The sequence below is a fragment of the Uloborus diversus genome, chromosome 1, assembly GCF_026930045.1.
Source record: "Uloborus diversus isolate 005 chromosome 1, Udiv.v.3.1, whole genome shotgun sequence".
In the NCBI taxonomy this organism is placed as follows: Eukaryota; Metazoa; Arthropoda; class Arachnida; order Araneae; family Uloboridae; genus Uloborus; species Uloborus diversus.
The window spans coordinates 24,805,958-24,822,728 of NC_072731.1; the positions used below are offsets into that span (position 1 = coordinate 24,805,958).

General features: G+C 35.2%; 1 protein-coding gene across 1 annotated transcript in view; it reads left to right on the forward strand.

The window, feature by feature from the left end:
• Positions 1 to 16,771, forward strand: part of LOC129228435 (transmembrane protein 132E-like) — a 100,402-nt gene that overhangs the window by 35,529 nt on the left and 48,102 nt on the right. Inside the window, exons 2-3 of the mRNA XM_054863119.1 lie at positions 9,028 to 9,502; positions 10,209 to 10,607. Coding sequence (XP_054719094.1) covers positions 9,028 to 9,502; positions 10,209 to 10,607 — 874 coding nt within the window. The remainder of the gene's footprint in view (positions 1 to 9,027; positions 9,503 to 10,208; positions 10,608 to 16,771) is intronic.

The following is a 16,771-nucleotide window of genomic DNA, read 5'->3' on the forward strand; positions in this document are numbered from 1 at the left end:
TAATCTAGTGTTCAAGCACAGCTTCATTGTAGTTTATACTTGGCGCTTTCTTGCAATAACGATTTCGGGAAGATTGGTTCCAAAAACGGTGCGTTTGCTCGATTTCCCCACGGCTGAACGATCGATGGCGACCGACGTCCTAATGACTGTCCATTAAACATCCAAGCGCGCTGCCCCGGCATTCTCTTAGCAAATGAAATTGCCCGCATACACTCGCCCATTAGCAAAACCCCACTTTTTGTGTCTCTTTTTTTCAGGACCATATTTACTTGGTTCATACTCTTTATGAGCTCTCAATTATTACGCGGTTCTCCTATTTCCTCAATACTGAGGCACGCTGCGAAGTGCTTTATTCTGCAAGAAAAGGTTTTCAACATGGCTTATTGTTTTAAGGCGGAGGAAAGGAAAATGTTTTAAACAAAATTTAGTTCCTACTAATCCACTCTAATTAATTTCGATAATTTGCTATTTCTTTTAATACTTTTATTTCATTTTTTCCTCCATCTCTTTGAATCACCCGAGATTTCTTAGTGGAAAAAACCTCTCTCTCTCTCTTTCACACGCACACACATCCAATGATAGCTAGTTGCTCATCTAGTCATACAGTAAGCCCAAAGCAATTTCGTTCCAATACATATACAATGAAACCTGTGTAAGTTGACCACTTGCGGTGCACTACTTTAGTGGTCATCTTAAACAGGTGGTCAACTTATAGAGGTTGAATTATTTGAATTAGATCTAATTCTGTTCCTGAAAATAGCGGTCAACTTAGACAGGTGGTCAACTTACTAGGGTGGTCAACTTTACAGGTTTTACTGTACCATATTTTATGAGTAATGTTTTTGCAGTTATAGTTCATACGTGTCTAATTTTTGGCAACCATTAAGGCACACCAGGTGCAGTCGATTGTCGTGTGACGGATCATAGGCGATTCGATCAGTTTTCTACCTGGTTACACTCAATAATAACCGCTCATTCGAAAGTTGATCCGTATGAAGGCCTTAGTATTAAAAGAGCAGAGGAGTTGTTTCTGATTTTTACCAAATAAATAAACCAAATCTGTTTAATAGAACACATCTAGCTATTTTAACCAAGTTCCAAATTTATTTTCGGAAGCAGGAATTCTTGTTTCCCTGAAATGTAGGGATTCAATTTTTATATTAAATCATGCCTTTAAACGCGTTTTCACTCCACGCTGTAAAGCTTTAGGCTAGGAATTCTGAATGTTAGCCACTAGCTACCAAAGTCACAAAAAATGGTAGCCATTTTTTCACTTTTGGTAGCCATTTTTTTAACAAACACGTAGGGCAAAAAATGAATCTATTCGCTATCTATCTTTATCTTTACTAATAATAAAGCTAAAAGTCTCTCTGTCTGGGTATCTCTCTATTCGGATCTCTGTCTGTCAGGATCTCTGTGACGCGAATAGCGCCTAGACCGTTCGGCCGATTTTCATGAAATTTGGCACAGAATTAGTTTGTAGCATGGGGATGTGCACCTGGAAGCGATTTTTCGAAAGTTCGATTGTGTTCTTTTTCTATTCCAATTTTAAGAACATTTTCCCGAGCAAAATTATTATAAGATGGACGAGTAAATTACAAAGTCATCATAACGTGGAACCGTAACATGGGCAAGCCAATTGGCAAGAAATTCATCACACATTATTTGTAAATATACAGGCGAACCAAAAGACCTTTTAATTTTCTTCTACGTGCAAAGCCGTGCGGGTGCCACTAATATATATATATATATATATATATATATATATATATATATATATATATATATATATATATATATATATATATATATATATATATATATATATATATATATATATATATGAAGCAGACAGTGTTTGTTTGTTTTTTCTTTCTTTTTTTGTACTCGATGGTTAGAAGCCCTCATAGCACCTACAACTCTGAAACTTAGCACAAAAATCCAACGTACCTGGGAGCGTGCACCTCAAAGCCGAAATTCTAAATTTCTAATTAGTTTTTTTCTTAATTAAATGTTTCATGTGATTTTTAGTCCTTTTTTATGTTCAATTCGTCACAGACCCCCAACCAATCGCTCCAAGAAAATATTTTTTGCACTATAGTGTAGGGAATTTAATTTCAAATATGACGACCGAAAAAATTTTGAATGATGACCGATTTTTGAACTTTTTATGAATTTATGAAAAAACCTTTATTTTGCGTTTTTTCCCGGGTTTAACTTTTTTCTAAACCCATCCCGCCAAAAGTATGAGAAATTTCTTTCTAAAATTTTAGTATGTAGTAGGCAAACCATTTCACCCTCTTCAGATTTTTTATTTTTTTCAAAAATATGCAATAGATTTTTTTTTTTTTTTTTGTACAATTTTGTAAATTCAAAGTGACACATTTTTTTTTCTACAATCATTCCGATCAGGGGAAAAAAAAACTTCCTTCATTTAGACGTCATGATAGGGCGTTCCCAATTGTTGTTTTGGCTTGCTAAAACGGTACTTTTTTCTTCACATTTTTATTTAGGATATATATATATATATACATACATATATATATATATATATATTTTTGCGAGAAAATTTTTGTTGCCTAACAAGAATATTTTTCAGGAAATTTGTTATTGCAGAATTTCCTTAGCGCAAAAAACGAACCCTTTACTAAACATAAATAAATAAATAAATCGTAATTAAAAAAAACGGACCATTTTTAAGAAGGAGTAGATCTAAAAACGTCAGGAATCATTGATTTTGTTGCTTTAATTGCAAATATCAAATATTCAATCTGAAATGAAAGACAAAAAACAAAATTATTTGTACCTCAAGATAACGCTTATTACAGACTCAAGAGAAGGGCTCAAATAGTGTCCACATGGTGAGGTCGACTACTGGCGCAGATGAGGATTACAGCAAGGTTTAGGGGCGGGCTGGGTCCACCAGGATGTGCCAACCTTGAATCCCAAAGGGCGTATTGTTTTGAGGGCGCAAAGAAATTAGACGCACAGACTTTAGGGCGCAAAATAAATAAATTAATAAAATAAATAAATAAATGAATAAATAAACGAAAACAAAATAAATAAAATAAACCGAAGGCGCTGTTCATAGGAGCAAAAAAAAAAAAAAAAAAAAAATTAAGACGCACAGGCGGGAGGGCGCACCTGCCCGCAGGCTAATGGGCCGGCGGTTCAGTCCACCCCTGTCAAAGATAGAATTGGAAATGTATGGTCGTACCGCGATTTTATGCTTTACAAATTATAAAACACGTTATCGCCACTTGTGGCGACTGGTACTATGATTTGTAAATTGTTGATTAAAAACAAAAAACAAGGAGCACATACGTTCGCGGTCAGGGGTATAAACTGGGATCCCCATCTTCTCAGTATAATCGCTCCGGTACAGTGGTACTCCCAATTCCAAAGCTCTGAGCACGCTTGTATTAAAAAATACTACTTCTAATCGTTGTTAAGCTCATCAGAGCTGATTCTTTGAAACAAACTCAGAAATGCTGGTATGGAATTCAATTTTAAATGTGTAAATCGCGAGAGAAAAAATCAGATCTATCTATTCCACTACCTATCATTTTTAAATCGAACCATTTAACAGCGAGCCATTACTTCGGCATCTCGCCGCTCGAGGCAGCACTGGTGATTCAGGCCGGTGGTCTCCTGAGCTGTGAACTCTTAAATTATTATTGCACGGGGAATGCATGGCTTCCAAGATTAATGACTCAAAAAGTGACGTCACCAATTGATTTTTCGGTCTCTCTCTCGCTAAGAATACGGCATGGTTATTCCACAAAGGTGTTACGTGGAATCTTTTATTCGGGTCTTTTTTAATATTTTAGCTCCGCAGGTTTCTACAATGGATGGACATTTCTTCTTTTATTACAGTTTTTTTTTTTTTTTTCATGTTTTATTTTTTTGTTACTGTGAACGGGGGTCGCCGGCTACCTCTGAGAAAATAAAGCTGAAGTGTCAAATGAATGTGCGCCGTGGTGAGAAAAAAATACAGAAGATTAAATGTGTATGATGCGTTTGAATAAATGGTCAACAGAGTGCCGTTATAGTTTTTTTTTTTTTTTTAATTTTATATTTACTTTAGTGTACGAAGAGTATTTGGGACAATTATCTCGAGGTGCCTCTTTGTTATTGATAAAGGTTTGCAATATCATTTTGATTTTCATGGGAATAAAAAAACAAGTGTTTAATTACCATTGAAAGCAAAATAAGTGCTTAATTATCATTATTTAATTCATGAAAAAAATCCATTACAATTTCTCTTTCTCTATGTTTTCACGTTTCTGTATTTTTTCTTACAATGTATCTTCAAATAATTCATTTTGAATTTATTTGACCCACAATTTTTACATTGTAGAACTGTACATTATGTTTTCAGCAAACTTTCTAGTCAAAGTTTTTTTTGGGCAAAAGATAAAACTGAAAACATAAAAGAAGATTACATAGCAAAATATTGCTAAAAACCAAAGTGAGCCATAAAGTAAAATTGATTCAACAAATGTTTTTTAAATAAAAAAATTGAAATAAGCCCGATGAGATGTATGTACGTGTTTTTCTGTGACATTTGTTGAGTGTTGGCGCAATAACATCCATTTCGAAGAACGGAAGTTCAGCTAGTTACGGAATTGACAAATGAAGACCAAGAAATAATTAAATAAAAAGCTTTTGAATACTTTAGAAGGACAGAAAGTCGATTTTAAAAACAATGATCCTAAAATCATCACGTTAGCATAATATATCGTGCAATCCTGCTGTAGGCCATTAATTTGAAGAAAATATTCACACATAGTCTAAATGTTCGTAACCAATAACGAACCCTTATTTATTTTCTAAATATCTACAGTCCCCAGAAACAATTTTTGCAGAGCCTGTGGGCTTTATATAGGCAAAGAATATCGTATTGAATTATAAATTTGCATAAGTAATTTGCATTCGTTTTGGATTTAATAGAAATTCCTTCCTCGCAAAAAATAAAATAAAATAAAATAAAATGATCTATTTAGGAAATGAAGGAAAAAAACTGTATGCTGTAATTAACACAACATTTATGTAACCCGCTTGTTCTTAACGAAATTTAAGTAAAATCAGTAATGATTAGTATTAAGTAAAATAAGTTTAAGTAAATAAAAATTAAACGAGTTCACTTTTGGGGAGCTTGATATTTCTCAGAAAATGAGTATTTGTCAGAACAAATACTTCTGTTTGAAGAAAAAGCAGCATTTGAAGATAAAGGATCATCAGTGGCTCACGTTTTCTTAACCAGATGTGAAACTTTAAGGAACAGTAGGAAGCTTGTGTCAACAATCATTATGATCCTAAAATTAGCGTACTGACAGGAGATATGGGGAGAACAGCATGACACTGTGACTGGAAGAAAGTTTTGTTTGTTAGCTGGTACGGAAATCTTGAGAACTGTCGTTTGCTTCTACTATTATTTATTCCATAAAACGTATGATGATGAAACCGTACCATGATTTATATCTCTACAAAGTACTCAGATCGTCATTTAAACAATTTTGTAACAAAGCCACCTTCCGTATTTCGTACAGACGGGGACGTCAATGCAGAAGAATACTTGATGATGTGAAGTGACAAGATAGATGTGCTTTGTTCTGTATAGGGCAAAGGACTAGTTATGAGCACCCAACCAGTAATGGGCTGGTAAAGATTAATGACATTTTCACAGAAAGTGAAATTTCTAAGTTTTAACATCGTGAGAATTAGTTTTTTCCATGAGCTACGACATCATAGTTCAACAGCAATCATGGGCGCCCATACGCCAAATGTTAAGGGGGGGGGGGGCTCAGATATTTTCGTTCTGATTTTGCAGGATATTTTCCCGATGGAAAAGATTTTAGTACAGATTAGAATTATTAAATTTTGACATTTTAATAACTTATTCATTAACGGCTGGAGAAGAAATGTTTTTTACATTTTTGCAAAGAAAAAAGTACTAAAAGCATGGAAGGTCTAATTTCTGGGGGAGGGGTAGGGGGCTTGAACCCGCACTTGCCCCCCCCCTCCTCCATATGGGACAGCAATTCAATATTCATTTACTCTAATTGTTATTTATTTTGTGTAATTGTGTAGTAAACGAATAATTCTTGAAATGTCTACGTTCTATACTATTTATTCTTATTTCTAGAGTCTTCACACATTTGTTCTCAAAACATCGTGATTTATACAAGCATTTCAAAAAAACCAATATTTAAATCTTGTTTTCTCTTTTTGTTTTGTGCTAATTCCTCATTATGTAAAATAGTGAGTAACACTGAAATGCCAGGAATATATGTATTTACTATTTAGCGTTTTGAAACTTTCCATCAGCCTAACGAATAAGAACAATCTAATCCATAGTTTCCCTACCGGTGGTTCGCGAACCCCTAGGGGTACATTAAGGGGGTTCGCAAAAAAAAAAAAAATATTGTGAAGGTAGAATTTTAATTCAAGCGCTTTTTGTTCATCGTTTATTCATTTGTCTCTAGCAAGGCACAGGATTTTACTATTCTCATCGAGTGGCGAAGAAGTTCAACTTTTGGTTACAACGTAGATGAAAATGAAAGAATAAAAATGTAATACTTAGAGTTAATTATAGGCGTTTCTATGAGTTTTCAAAAAATAAAATAGAAACTAACAATGCATTTTAGTCGGCATTAACATTTTATGTAATGCATTTTAGTTAGCATAAGAACAAGACAATGGGGTCGTTTCCAAAATTTTAAAAGTACTTTTTTCTGAAAGAGCATGCTTAAAAACATAAGATCTGACCATTTTTTTAATAATTTATTTATATTTTTTAAAAAATACTTAAATCGGTGCGCTTTCATTGTTTACACTTCTGTCGTATGACATCACAAATGATGAAATGCCATTCAATGTTACCATTCTCAGAACAAAATATTAAATTCGCATCTTTACTCACGTGTATTGGCAACGATATGGTTGACAGCAAGCGTAGAGCGCAATTTTAATTCGCTGCTTGATTATCATAACGTGGAAACGTAGTAGAAAGATGCGCCAAATTGCATTATTTGTGACGTCATAAAGGCCACGCCTTGTTTGAAGAATCGGACATTTTAAAAAATTATTTAAACAATAACTTTTGGGAAAATAAAAGTATTTTCTGGGTCCATGTATTTTTTTTTTTTTTTTTTTTTTGTGCTCATTCTATCCATTTCAATGCTTAAAAATTGTACTTTTGACTGAAGGAAACCACCCCATTCTTCAACACTCAAACTTGAAATCGCAAACTGAGTATCTGAAATCGTAGTCACATGATTAATGCGCGATGTTTATTCCCACGAAACTGCTAGTTGTTAAACTGAGAGTTTTCTAAAAGGTATTTTTAAAAATAATCTTTTAATTGACCTCTGATTCAGTGTTACAAATAAGTGTTCTGTTGCGTCCGAAAAAGTCTTTTTAAATTGTATATCCCCTTTTGGACAAATGTTTCAATCCTAAAAGTGATCTCAACACACACACGGAGAAATACATAAGAAAATTAAATGCTGAACCTAAAGTCAGACTGAATTTGTCAGACATGTGAGTCAAGCTCTGAGCTCTTTTATTCCACAACTATCCCGCTAAGACTTTTTTATTAGTTGACTGAAACTTAACAAAGAATAATCACAGGGTTTGTTCTTTGTTGAATTTGTTTTGCATTCATTTTCTAGCTATCATATTAGTTTGTCGAAATGTGTTTCTATATTTTACTTCTATGTTTTCGATTTTGTGATGAATTAATCAGAAACATCCAACAGAAACATTTCTCCCAAAATTTATTGTATGGGTGGCTTTTTATTTTTGTTCTCTCTCTCTCTCTCTCTCCCTCTCTCTCTATTTCTTTTTTGCTTGTTACTTACTACTTACATCACAAGGGGTTCGCCAACTTCTTTCGCATTTTACAAGGGGTTCGCAAGGGAAAAAGGTTGGGAACCGCTGATCTAATCACATGTTACTTCTTTAACTTGTATTTATTGTGTGGCTTGGCATTCATGTTGCTCTGTAGGAGAGTCAAAAACATCGAATTCGTAGGAAATGAGGAGGGCAGCAGTAAACAAGAGAAGCAAATTTAGACTTCCACAACGGGCTCCTTACCTGGGAATTAGGCGTCAGTTTTTTATTGAAATAAATTTCCTGTAGTAAACAAGCAATGAAGTTTCACGAGGGAAAATAATACTCATTTCTCCCATTCTCTATTAAAGCAACCCATGCTTATCTTGGTTTCAACCGATTTTGAGGGATTTGTCCAAGGTCAAGCACCAAGAGTCTTCAGCTGGACTAAACTTGCAATGAACTGCAAATACGGTAGAGCGTTAAAAATTCACACTAATGGGGACCATAAGTAGTTCGGATTTTCAAGTTTTTCGGATTTTTGAAAATAACCAAGGAAGTACCTTTTAGGAGAATAGTATGCCATTTAATAAAATAAAGGGGTTATGCAATATGTATGTACATAGCGTACAATACCGTACATAAGGCTACAATATGTAATTATATTTTTTTTCTTTAACAAAAATCAACTCATTATTTACTGAACATAAAGGCAGAACCAGAAATATTTATAGTACTGTGTGTATTCTGTGCGGAATTATTATACGGTAATTAAACAAAGTTGAATTCATTTAATAAGGAAAAACTGACTTAAACTCATAAAGAAAAAAATCACTGATTTTCGGCCGAGAGAGAGAGAGCTTTGAAATTATTTTCCTACCTGCTAAGATTTTTTTTTTTTTTTTTGCGATTTTAAAAATTTTTATTGTCGAACTGCATTTATTTTTTCCTTCTGACTTCCCGTGTCCGTACCATTTTGTATGGTAAATAAAATATTCCACCTCTATTACATATGCATTTATCATCATTTCTTTATTCATGGTATACAATTATTTAAATAAACAAAATATATCTGTTGCTTTGCAATTGCCCTGCAGTTTATTGAAACTTCATGGGATTGCTCCTGGATTTTTGACTTTCTACTGTAAGTATTTGGTTGTCTCTCATCCTTGTTCCTCTCTTCTTCCTTAGTTATTCACGCAAATGTAGACGTAAGCTTGGACGGTCGTGACGTCAGTGGTTTCTTCCTACGGACGCATCCTTCCGAAGACCGCACCGGTGCGACAGAAGACAATGACGACGAGCAGCACCGATTCACCCTTCTTCAGCCGGGTGTTGTCGGGGGACCGGTCACCTTGCGTGCCGAGTTCGGACCCTTCGTCGTGAAGCAGGCGGTACATCAGCCCACCATCAGACCATCCAATGTCAGCACTACCTCTGGCGATGCACGCATCGAAGCAGTTCTCCGACAGGAGGAGGATGTGGTGTCGGCCAGATTGGTGACGAGGGAGGTGAGGAGGGATCGGCCGGTGCTGAGGGTACTCTTTCACATGACCTCGGACAAGAGGAGGAATGCGGGACCGACTGATGCTGGCGCTGGAGGGGATGGGAAGATATCGGCAGGTGTTGATGACTCAATCTGTATCGTTCTTTACGTCCACAACAGGTAAGAAGAGCGTAACTTTCTCTCAAACTTAAGAGGATGACTAATGACAGTCTTTGAATTTTCTAAAATTTTATTACAATGAACTTTTTAAGCATAAATTTCTACCTCTAATTTCATGTATCAGTTAATTTAAGTTGATTATGTTGTAATAAAAAACTGCAGAAACAATTTATTTCAGAATAATCAGAATTTTCATTGCTAATTTTTCAAAAAGAACATCATTTCTCCCACACAACAAGTTATACAGGGGTTCTGGGTGTGTCTGCTGAGTATATTCTAGAAGAACGTTTTACAACTCATGTCATAAGGAATTGACAATGCAACACCTTATCAAATATTGGTATTGTAAAATATCCTTTTAACTAAACGAAATTAAACTGAATAAATTATTTTATTGTACTAAATGGGGTTTAAATTTGCATATTCTAATATCTCTACGTCCAATCGATGCACAGCAAATGCTGAAACTTGATCGGTTTTTCAGCACTATTTGAAGGTTTTTCATTCCTCGAGTATGCACTGCCGAAGAGGGCGATTGCTCTCGAAACCGGTCTGCTTATTGTAACGTTTTTATTTGCAATTATTGACGTTGCGCTTATTTTAACATTTACAGAGCAAAGTATTTGGTTTTAAATACTTGATAGTTTTTATAAATGTATTTTATTTTTCAACAAAATAACTGATTATGTCATTATTTTGATTGAAGGGACCAGCACTTGATGGCCTCGTGCAGCCCCGTAGGCGGTGTGTGCCTGGCACAAGCGACCCTTCCCGTGGGGTGGTGGCCTCCTCTTGAGTCCCCAGCCTGGAAGAGCCCTAAGACTCAACGTACCTGGGTCAGGGTGGAATATGCCGTGCTCCGGGGCGGTGCGTTCGACTGCACGGACACCGCTGCGCTGCCTGTATCAGTGCCGGCCGGACTGCCTAGTCTCTACCTGGACGATGTCCCTCTTTCGGGAAGCCACGGTAGCTATGAAGAGGTCAAAAGTGACGACGTGGTCCGGATACTAGTACCACAGGGTCCAGTCTATCCAAGATCAAAAGTTTATGTTCCTGTCTATTTGCAACCCAATCCTGTCTACCCGCCGTATGTGTTTGTCATTCGGTGAGTGGTGATTCTAGGTTTAATCATATGTATATAATGTTGTCGTGAAAAACCGAAATTGGTGAATGTCAATTTTCGCCGGTGATTCACCGGAAATAGTCGTTTTTCCGTCGATGTCTTTGCTATGTGAATGTTGATATTCACTGGCTAATGTCGATATTTACCATACTTCGTACTTTCTCAGTAACATATATTCATACAGAGACCGACCAAAAGTTGTAGAATCTTAGGATCCAGAATAAGTTTATAGGCGCATGACAAATGATTTCTCAGAGTTTTAAGAAAATTCAGTGTAATATCGCTTCTAAAAGGCCCTCGTTCTGAAAGAAATGGTCGCAAAGGTATTTTTTAGTCACCAACGTGACTCCGTATTCGTCGAACTTAATGTCGAACAGTTGGAAACAGTGTGTCTTTTCCAAGTGCATTAAATAAAATCAAGCGGATTGACGCCAGGGTTTAAGAACACTTTGTTTAGTATTTGTGAACACAAATAATAGATTATTCACTAGCTGCGTGTCCGGTGTTGCACGGGGTACCTAAAAAATCAAAGAGATGTTCAGTTGATTTTTATTTAGTACTCTGACATCAGTTTCTAACGCGTTAAGGAATAAATAAATGCGCGTGATACAAGGTTTTCAAAACACCAGTAAAACATATTTTTGGCAAAAATCTTATTAACGTTAATAATAGTTATCAATGATACAAGTTATGAGTATTTTCAATTAGCACAAAAGATGAAAAAATATGCATTATCAACTATAATCTGTGTTCACGTTAAACTGAATTACATCTGAAAGACTATATCTGAAATATTTATAAGCAATAACAATCAGCTTTTTACATAAAATGACACATATTGCTTGGTTAATTACGTGAAACTAAAGTATCAAGACTTAATAAATACCAAAAAGCATTCGCATCTCCAACAAACTATAGGGGGCACTGCAGCCAGTCTAATGGCGGATGAAAAAGGTAAAACAAACGCATGCCGTAGCATAGAAAATGCTCATAAGCCTAGTAAATTTTGTTCGTATGCATGATTTTTTCGCTTTATTCTTTTAAATTAATTTTCAAAGTCTTGTGGATATTTTGGCTCACGTAGAAAGAAAGGAGAGTTCAAGAAGCATTACTTAACGTCAAAAACTAATGCAAATTACTTAGTTCGTAGTTCTAAGCAGCCATTTCCACTATGCTGAATTTGATATTTATCAATTCTTGATAAAACTAAATAATAATTGTGGCCTGACACGAATGACAATTAATGCTAGATAATTTAATTAGATGACATTACGAATTATTATCAAAAGAAGATGATACTTCTTTGCCTTGCTTGGCTAGCACTAATGGTTTTGCATTTGTAGCTGAGTTATTTTTCTCAAATTGCCGAATCGGTTAATTTAAAATTTTTCCTGTTTCGTATGTTTCTAATTTCTGAGTTATGATTTAATTATGTCATGCTATGCAAATCATCAACAAATTCTCACGGATATATCGTGGTAGTTTTCTTTTCAATTGATCTAACATTATTTATTTTTACTGATCGAATTCTGTAATCTTTCTACAATTTTATTCCACTCATAATAAAAAAAAAAAATAAATATGGTTTAAATGACATGCGAAATCTCGCCAAGGGTTCTTCGCTCGCACAATACTAAAACTATAACCCTAAACAAATTTGGCGAATCCTTTCAGCTTACCAGTTGAAAATGTAAGCAATAAAGTAAATTCTTACTCGGTTATTCATTTCGTTCTACGATAATATGTTCAAGAAAATATTTTGCATACTGTCCATTCCAACTAAATGTTGCTGTAAAATATGGTTAGTTAAATTAATTTAAGATTAAAAAAGAAAACAAAAACCACATATTCTTACAAATTCACACAAAACAATAAAAATTTTTATCTGGTATAACGTGTTTCAAGTTTGTTAATCCAGAGTTTTCTTGTGTTTACGCTTTCACCATTTAACTAACTCACTTTTTAGAAGGAAATAAGGAAAACTAACATTATTTTGAGAAGTTCGAGAATATTATTAAGGGGTAAAACAATTTCTGTAGCTGAAAGCAATCTAAGACGCATCGAATGCGTTAATAAATACTCATAACAAACTGCCTATGTTTACCAACAGACACACGTGGAACGCATTGTTTTACCTTTTTCTTTAATTTTGTAAATCACCACAAGGTAGCATATTTGCGCGTTGGAGTTGCGAATACCAAGTCATCAGATTCCAATTAAGCTTTAGTTAAAATCTTTAAAAAAAGAAATCCAAACAATCTTAATTTAACATGTTCTTTTAACCATACAAACAGTATTTGAAAAATAGAAACAGGAAAGAAAAAGAGATTTATTACAATTCGGAAACTCACCCATGTGACGGGAAAAAGTCCAACAAAATAAACATAATTAGTCGCACATCCTAAATGTACCAAAATATAAGGCCGGTGAATGATAAACTAACTTACACTACAATTAATAAACATAACTAAAGAAACAACTTTCATATGCTGAAAAGAGTTAAGAACGTTGAATCTACTATAATATTAAAATCTGTTCGCGTCCGTCTGTCTGTCTGTCTGAAGATCGATCTTCTCGAGAACCGCTGCGAATCGAGAGTCGAACGAGATACCGATCAATTTGAAATTTTACAAAGAAAACAATAGGACCAATCTCGTAATTGTGCGACTTTAATTAGCGGAGATATTGATTAAAACGTTAGTTAACATAACGTTATTCGGGAATTTTTATTTCTTTCCTGTTGCCATTTTGCATATGGGTGAGCAAGTAAACTTCTAATAATTGTTTTAAAAGAGATTTTTTTGGCTGCTGTCCAAATCTTAAAACAACATTTCCATCTAGAATTTCATTTTCAATTAGTTTAAAATTGGTTGTTCTATTCGGACATAGCCTTTATTTTATCGTCTGTCCTTTTTTTTATTTTTTACATTCAACGTTCTTAACTCTTTTCAGCATATATGAAAGTTGTATATATTATATTCCATATTAGCTACCAGTTTGTTTCGCACTCTTGGCTTCCTTAAGAGGTTTTCCATCTCCAGCTCAGTCACTTTCCTATGCCGGGCTGATGAGTGCAAATGAGCACGAAACTGCAGTCCTCGGCTGAAAATAGCTGAGCTGGCGGTGTATTACACGTATTTTTGCTTTAGCCCTGGCTAATGGGCGGTAATTTACTGAATATACCTTGCCTCGCGGTCAATCTTCGAGTTGAACCGAACCATTGCTTCGGTCACTCGTCTGGTCTGCTAATTCTATATTAGCTACCAGTTTGTTTCGCACTTTTTGGCTTCCTTAAGAGGTTTTCCATCTCCAGCTCAGTCACTTTCCTATGCTGGGCTGATGAGTGCAAATAAGCACGAAACTGCAGTCTTCGGCTGGAAATGAATGAGCTGGCGGTGTATTACACGTTTTTTTGCTTTAGCCCTGGCTAATGGGCGTTAATTTACTGAATATACCTTGCCTCGCGATCAATCTTCGAGTTGAACCGAACCATTGCTTCGGTCACTCGTCTGGTCTGCTAATTCTATATTAGCTACCAGTTTGTTTCGCACTCTTGGCTTCCTTAAGAGGTTTTCCATCTCCAGCTCAGTCACTTTCCTATGCCGGGCTGATAAGTGCAAATAAGCACGAAACTGCAGTCCTCGGCTGGAAATGACTGAGCTGGCGGTGTATTACACGTATTTTTGCTTTAGCTCTGGCTAATGGGCGGTAATTTACTGAATATACAGTTTGTATTGTTCAAAGAACGTGTTAAATTAAGATTGTTTGGATTTCTTTAAGTGAAACAGAGTTGAACAAAAAAGATTGTTTTTAAGGATTTTAACTAAAGCTTAGTTAGAATATGATGACTTAGTATTAAATTTATGCTTATTGGTATTTATTAAGTCTTGGTGCTTTAGTTTCACGTAATCAACCAAAAAGTATGTGCCATTTTATGTAAAAAGTCGATTGTAATTGTACAAAAATATTTCAGATATAGTCTATCAGATTTAATTCAATTTAAAGTGAGCATAGATTATATTTGATAATGCATATATATTCATCTTTTGTGCTAATTGAAAATACTTATAAGTTGTATCATTGATAACTATGATTAACGTTAGAGAGATTTTTGCCAAAAATATGCTCTACTGGTGTTTTGCAAACCTTGCATTACGCTTTTTTATTTATTCCTTAGCGCTTTAGAAACTGATGTCAGAGTAATACAAAAACATCAATCATACATCTCTTTCATTTTTTAAGTATCCCGTGCAACGCCGGGCACGCAGCTAGTGTAAATAATAAAAAAGGACAGACGATAAAATAAAGGCTATGTCCGAATAGAGCAACCAATTTTAAACTAATTTAAAATGAAATTCTAGATGGAAACATTGTTTTAAGATATGGACAGCAGCCAAAAAAATCTCTTTTAAAACAATTATTAGAATTTTACTTTCTCACTCATATGCGAAATGGCAACAGGAAAGAAATAAAAATTCCTGAATAACATTATGTTAATTAACATTTTAATAAATATCTCCGCTAATTAAAGTCGCACAGTTACGAGATTGGTCCTATTGTTTTCTTTGGAAATTTTCGAATTGATTGGTATCTTGTTCGACTCTCGATTCGCAGCAGTTCTCGAGAATATCTATCTTCAGACAGACAGACGGACGCAAGGGCGCCCATATAGGGGGGCAAGGGGGGGGCTCGAGCTCCCCCCCCCCCCTTTAAATGAGAGTTCCTTGCTTTTGATACTTTTTTCTTTGCAAAAATGTAAAAACATTTATTCTCCAGCCATTAATGAATAAGTTATTAAAAATGAAATATTTTAATGACTCTAATCTGTCCTGAAATCGGTTTCCATGGAGAAAATATCCTCCTAACCCATGGGGAAAATATCTGAGCCTCCCCCTTACAATTTTGCATATGGGCGCCCTTGGACGGACGCGAACAGATTCTAATATTATAGTGGATACATAATAGCTACATTCCATGTTATAATTTTTTCCGTGATCAAAATTTTTATTGTGTAATTTTCTAGTAGAGCACCGGCTGAAGAGTGTAAGATGCAGAAGTAACCTCTTCATTTGTTTCCCATTGCTATTTTATAAATTTTTAAAGAAGTAGTCAACTCGCGATAGGAAGAAACCGGAAAAACCTTCGAGCCATTGGATGTTCGAGTTGCGGGAAGTTCCCACAGTCTTCTTAAGAGTTTAGGGCCCAATGAAAACTTCGAGATAAAGGACTATTCAAGTTACTAGAAAATCGCCCGTCAATTTATGACGGGTGAAAATTGCTTCTACATTTCAACGAAGCAGTTGCCTGTTTGATTCTTTGATACTTGAAATTTTAACCCTAATTCCAGTGGATGCAAGGGCGGATCCAGAAATGTTTCAAGGAGGGGACGATTGATTTTTAAACTACCTTTTACTACGTACCTAGTTTGTTCATGTTTGAGGGGTGGCAGGGGGAAGGGGGGGGGCGCTGCCTCAGCATTTTATCTAAAACAATTAAGATATGGAAATTTAGCCTAAGGAAGACCCCGAACTTTTTTTTGTTGAAAGAGGTAAATTTCCATTTTACGTTTTCAATTTCATAATGATTCCGGGGGAATATTTCGAAATCCTCTCCTCTAACATCATCGATTTTTTTTTTTTTTAATTCTGCTTCTTGGAACTTCAGTTTCGAAAAGTTACCGGAGGAAAGCCATTGAACCCATTATTTCTCCAACACTACCGGAGATATCTAATATCACGTCTTTAAGACTTAAATTTTTTTTAAATTCCCTGGGAGAGGCCCCCAAACTTTTTTTCCTAACATCACCTTAGATCTTCTAAAATTGCCTTTTTGAAACTTAAAATTTGGAAAAGTGAGGGAGATTCGAACCTCATTCTTTTTTTAACATCATCAAAGATGGCCTACACTTGCGTTTCAGGATTTCAGTGTATCCGTCCGTGAGTGACTGAACCCTAAACTCCAGTAGATATAGCGTTCACTGTTTGGCCACTTTTTCGTTTCTTCATCCCCCTGAAATGAGTCTTACCAGTAAACCAGTTAAGTTTCCAGATTCAATTCAGCCTTGTCAAAATAAAACATTTCCCTGCATGTCGAACATTTCGAAAAAATATTATCAAAATATAAATAACTTAGTGAATTTTTGGTGC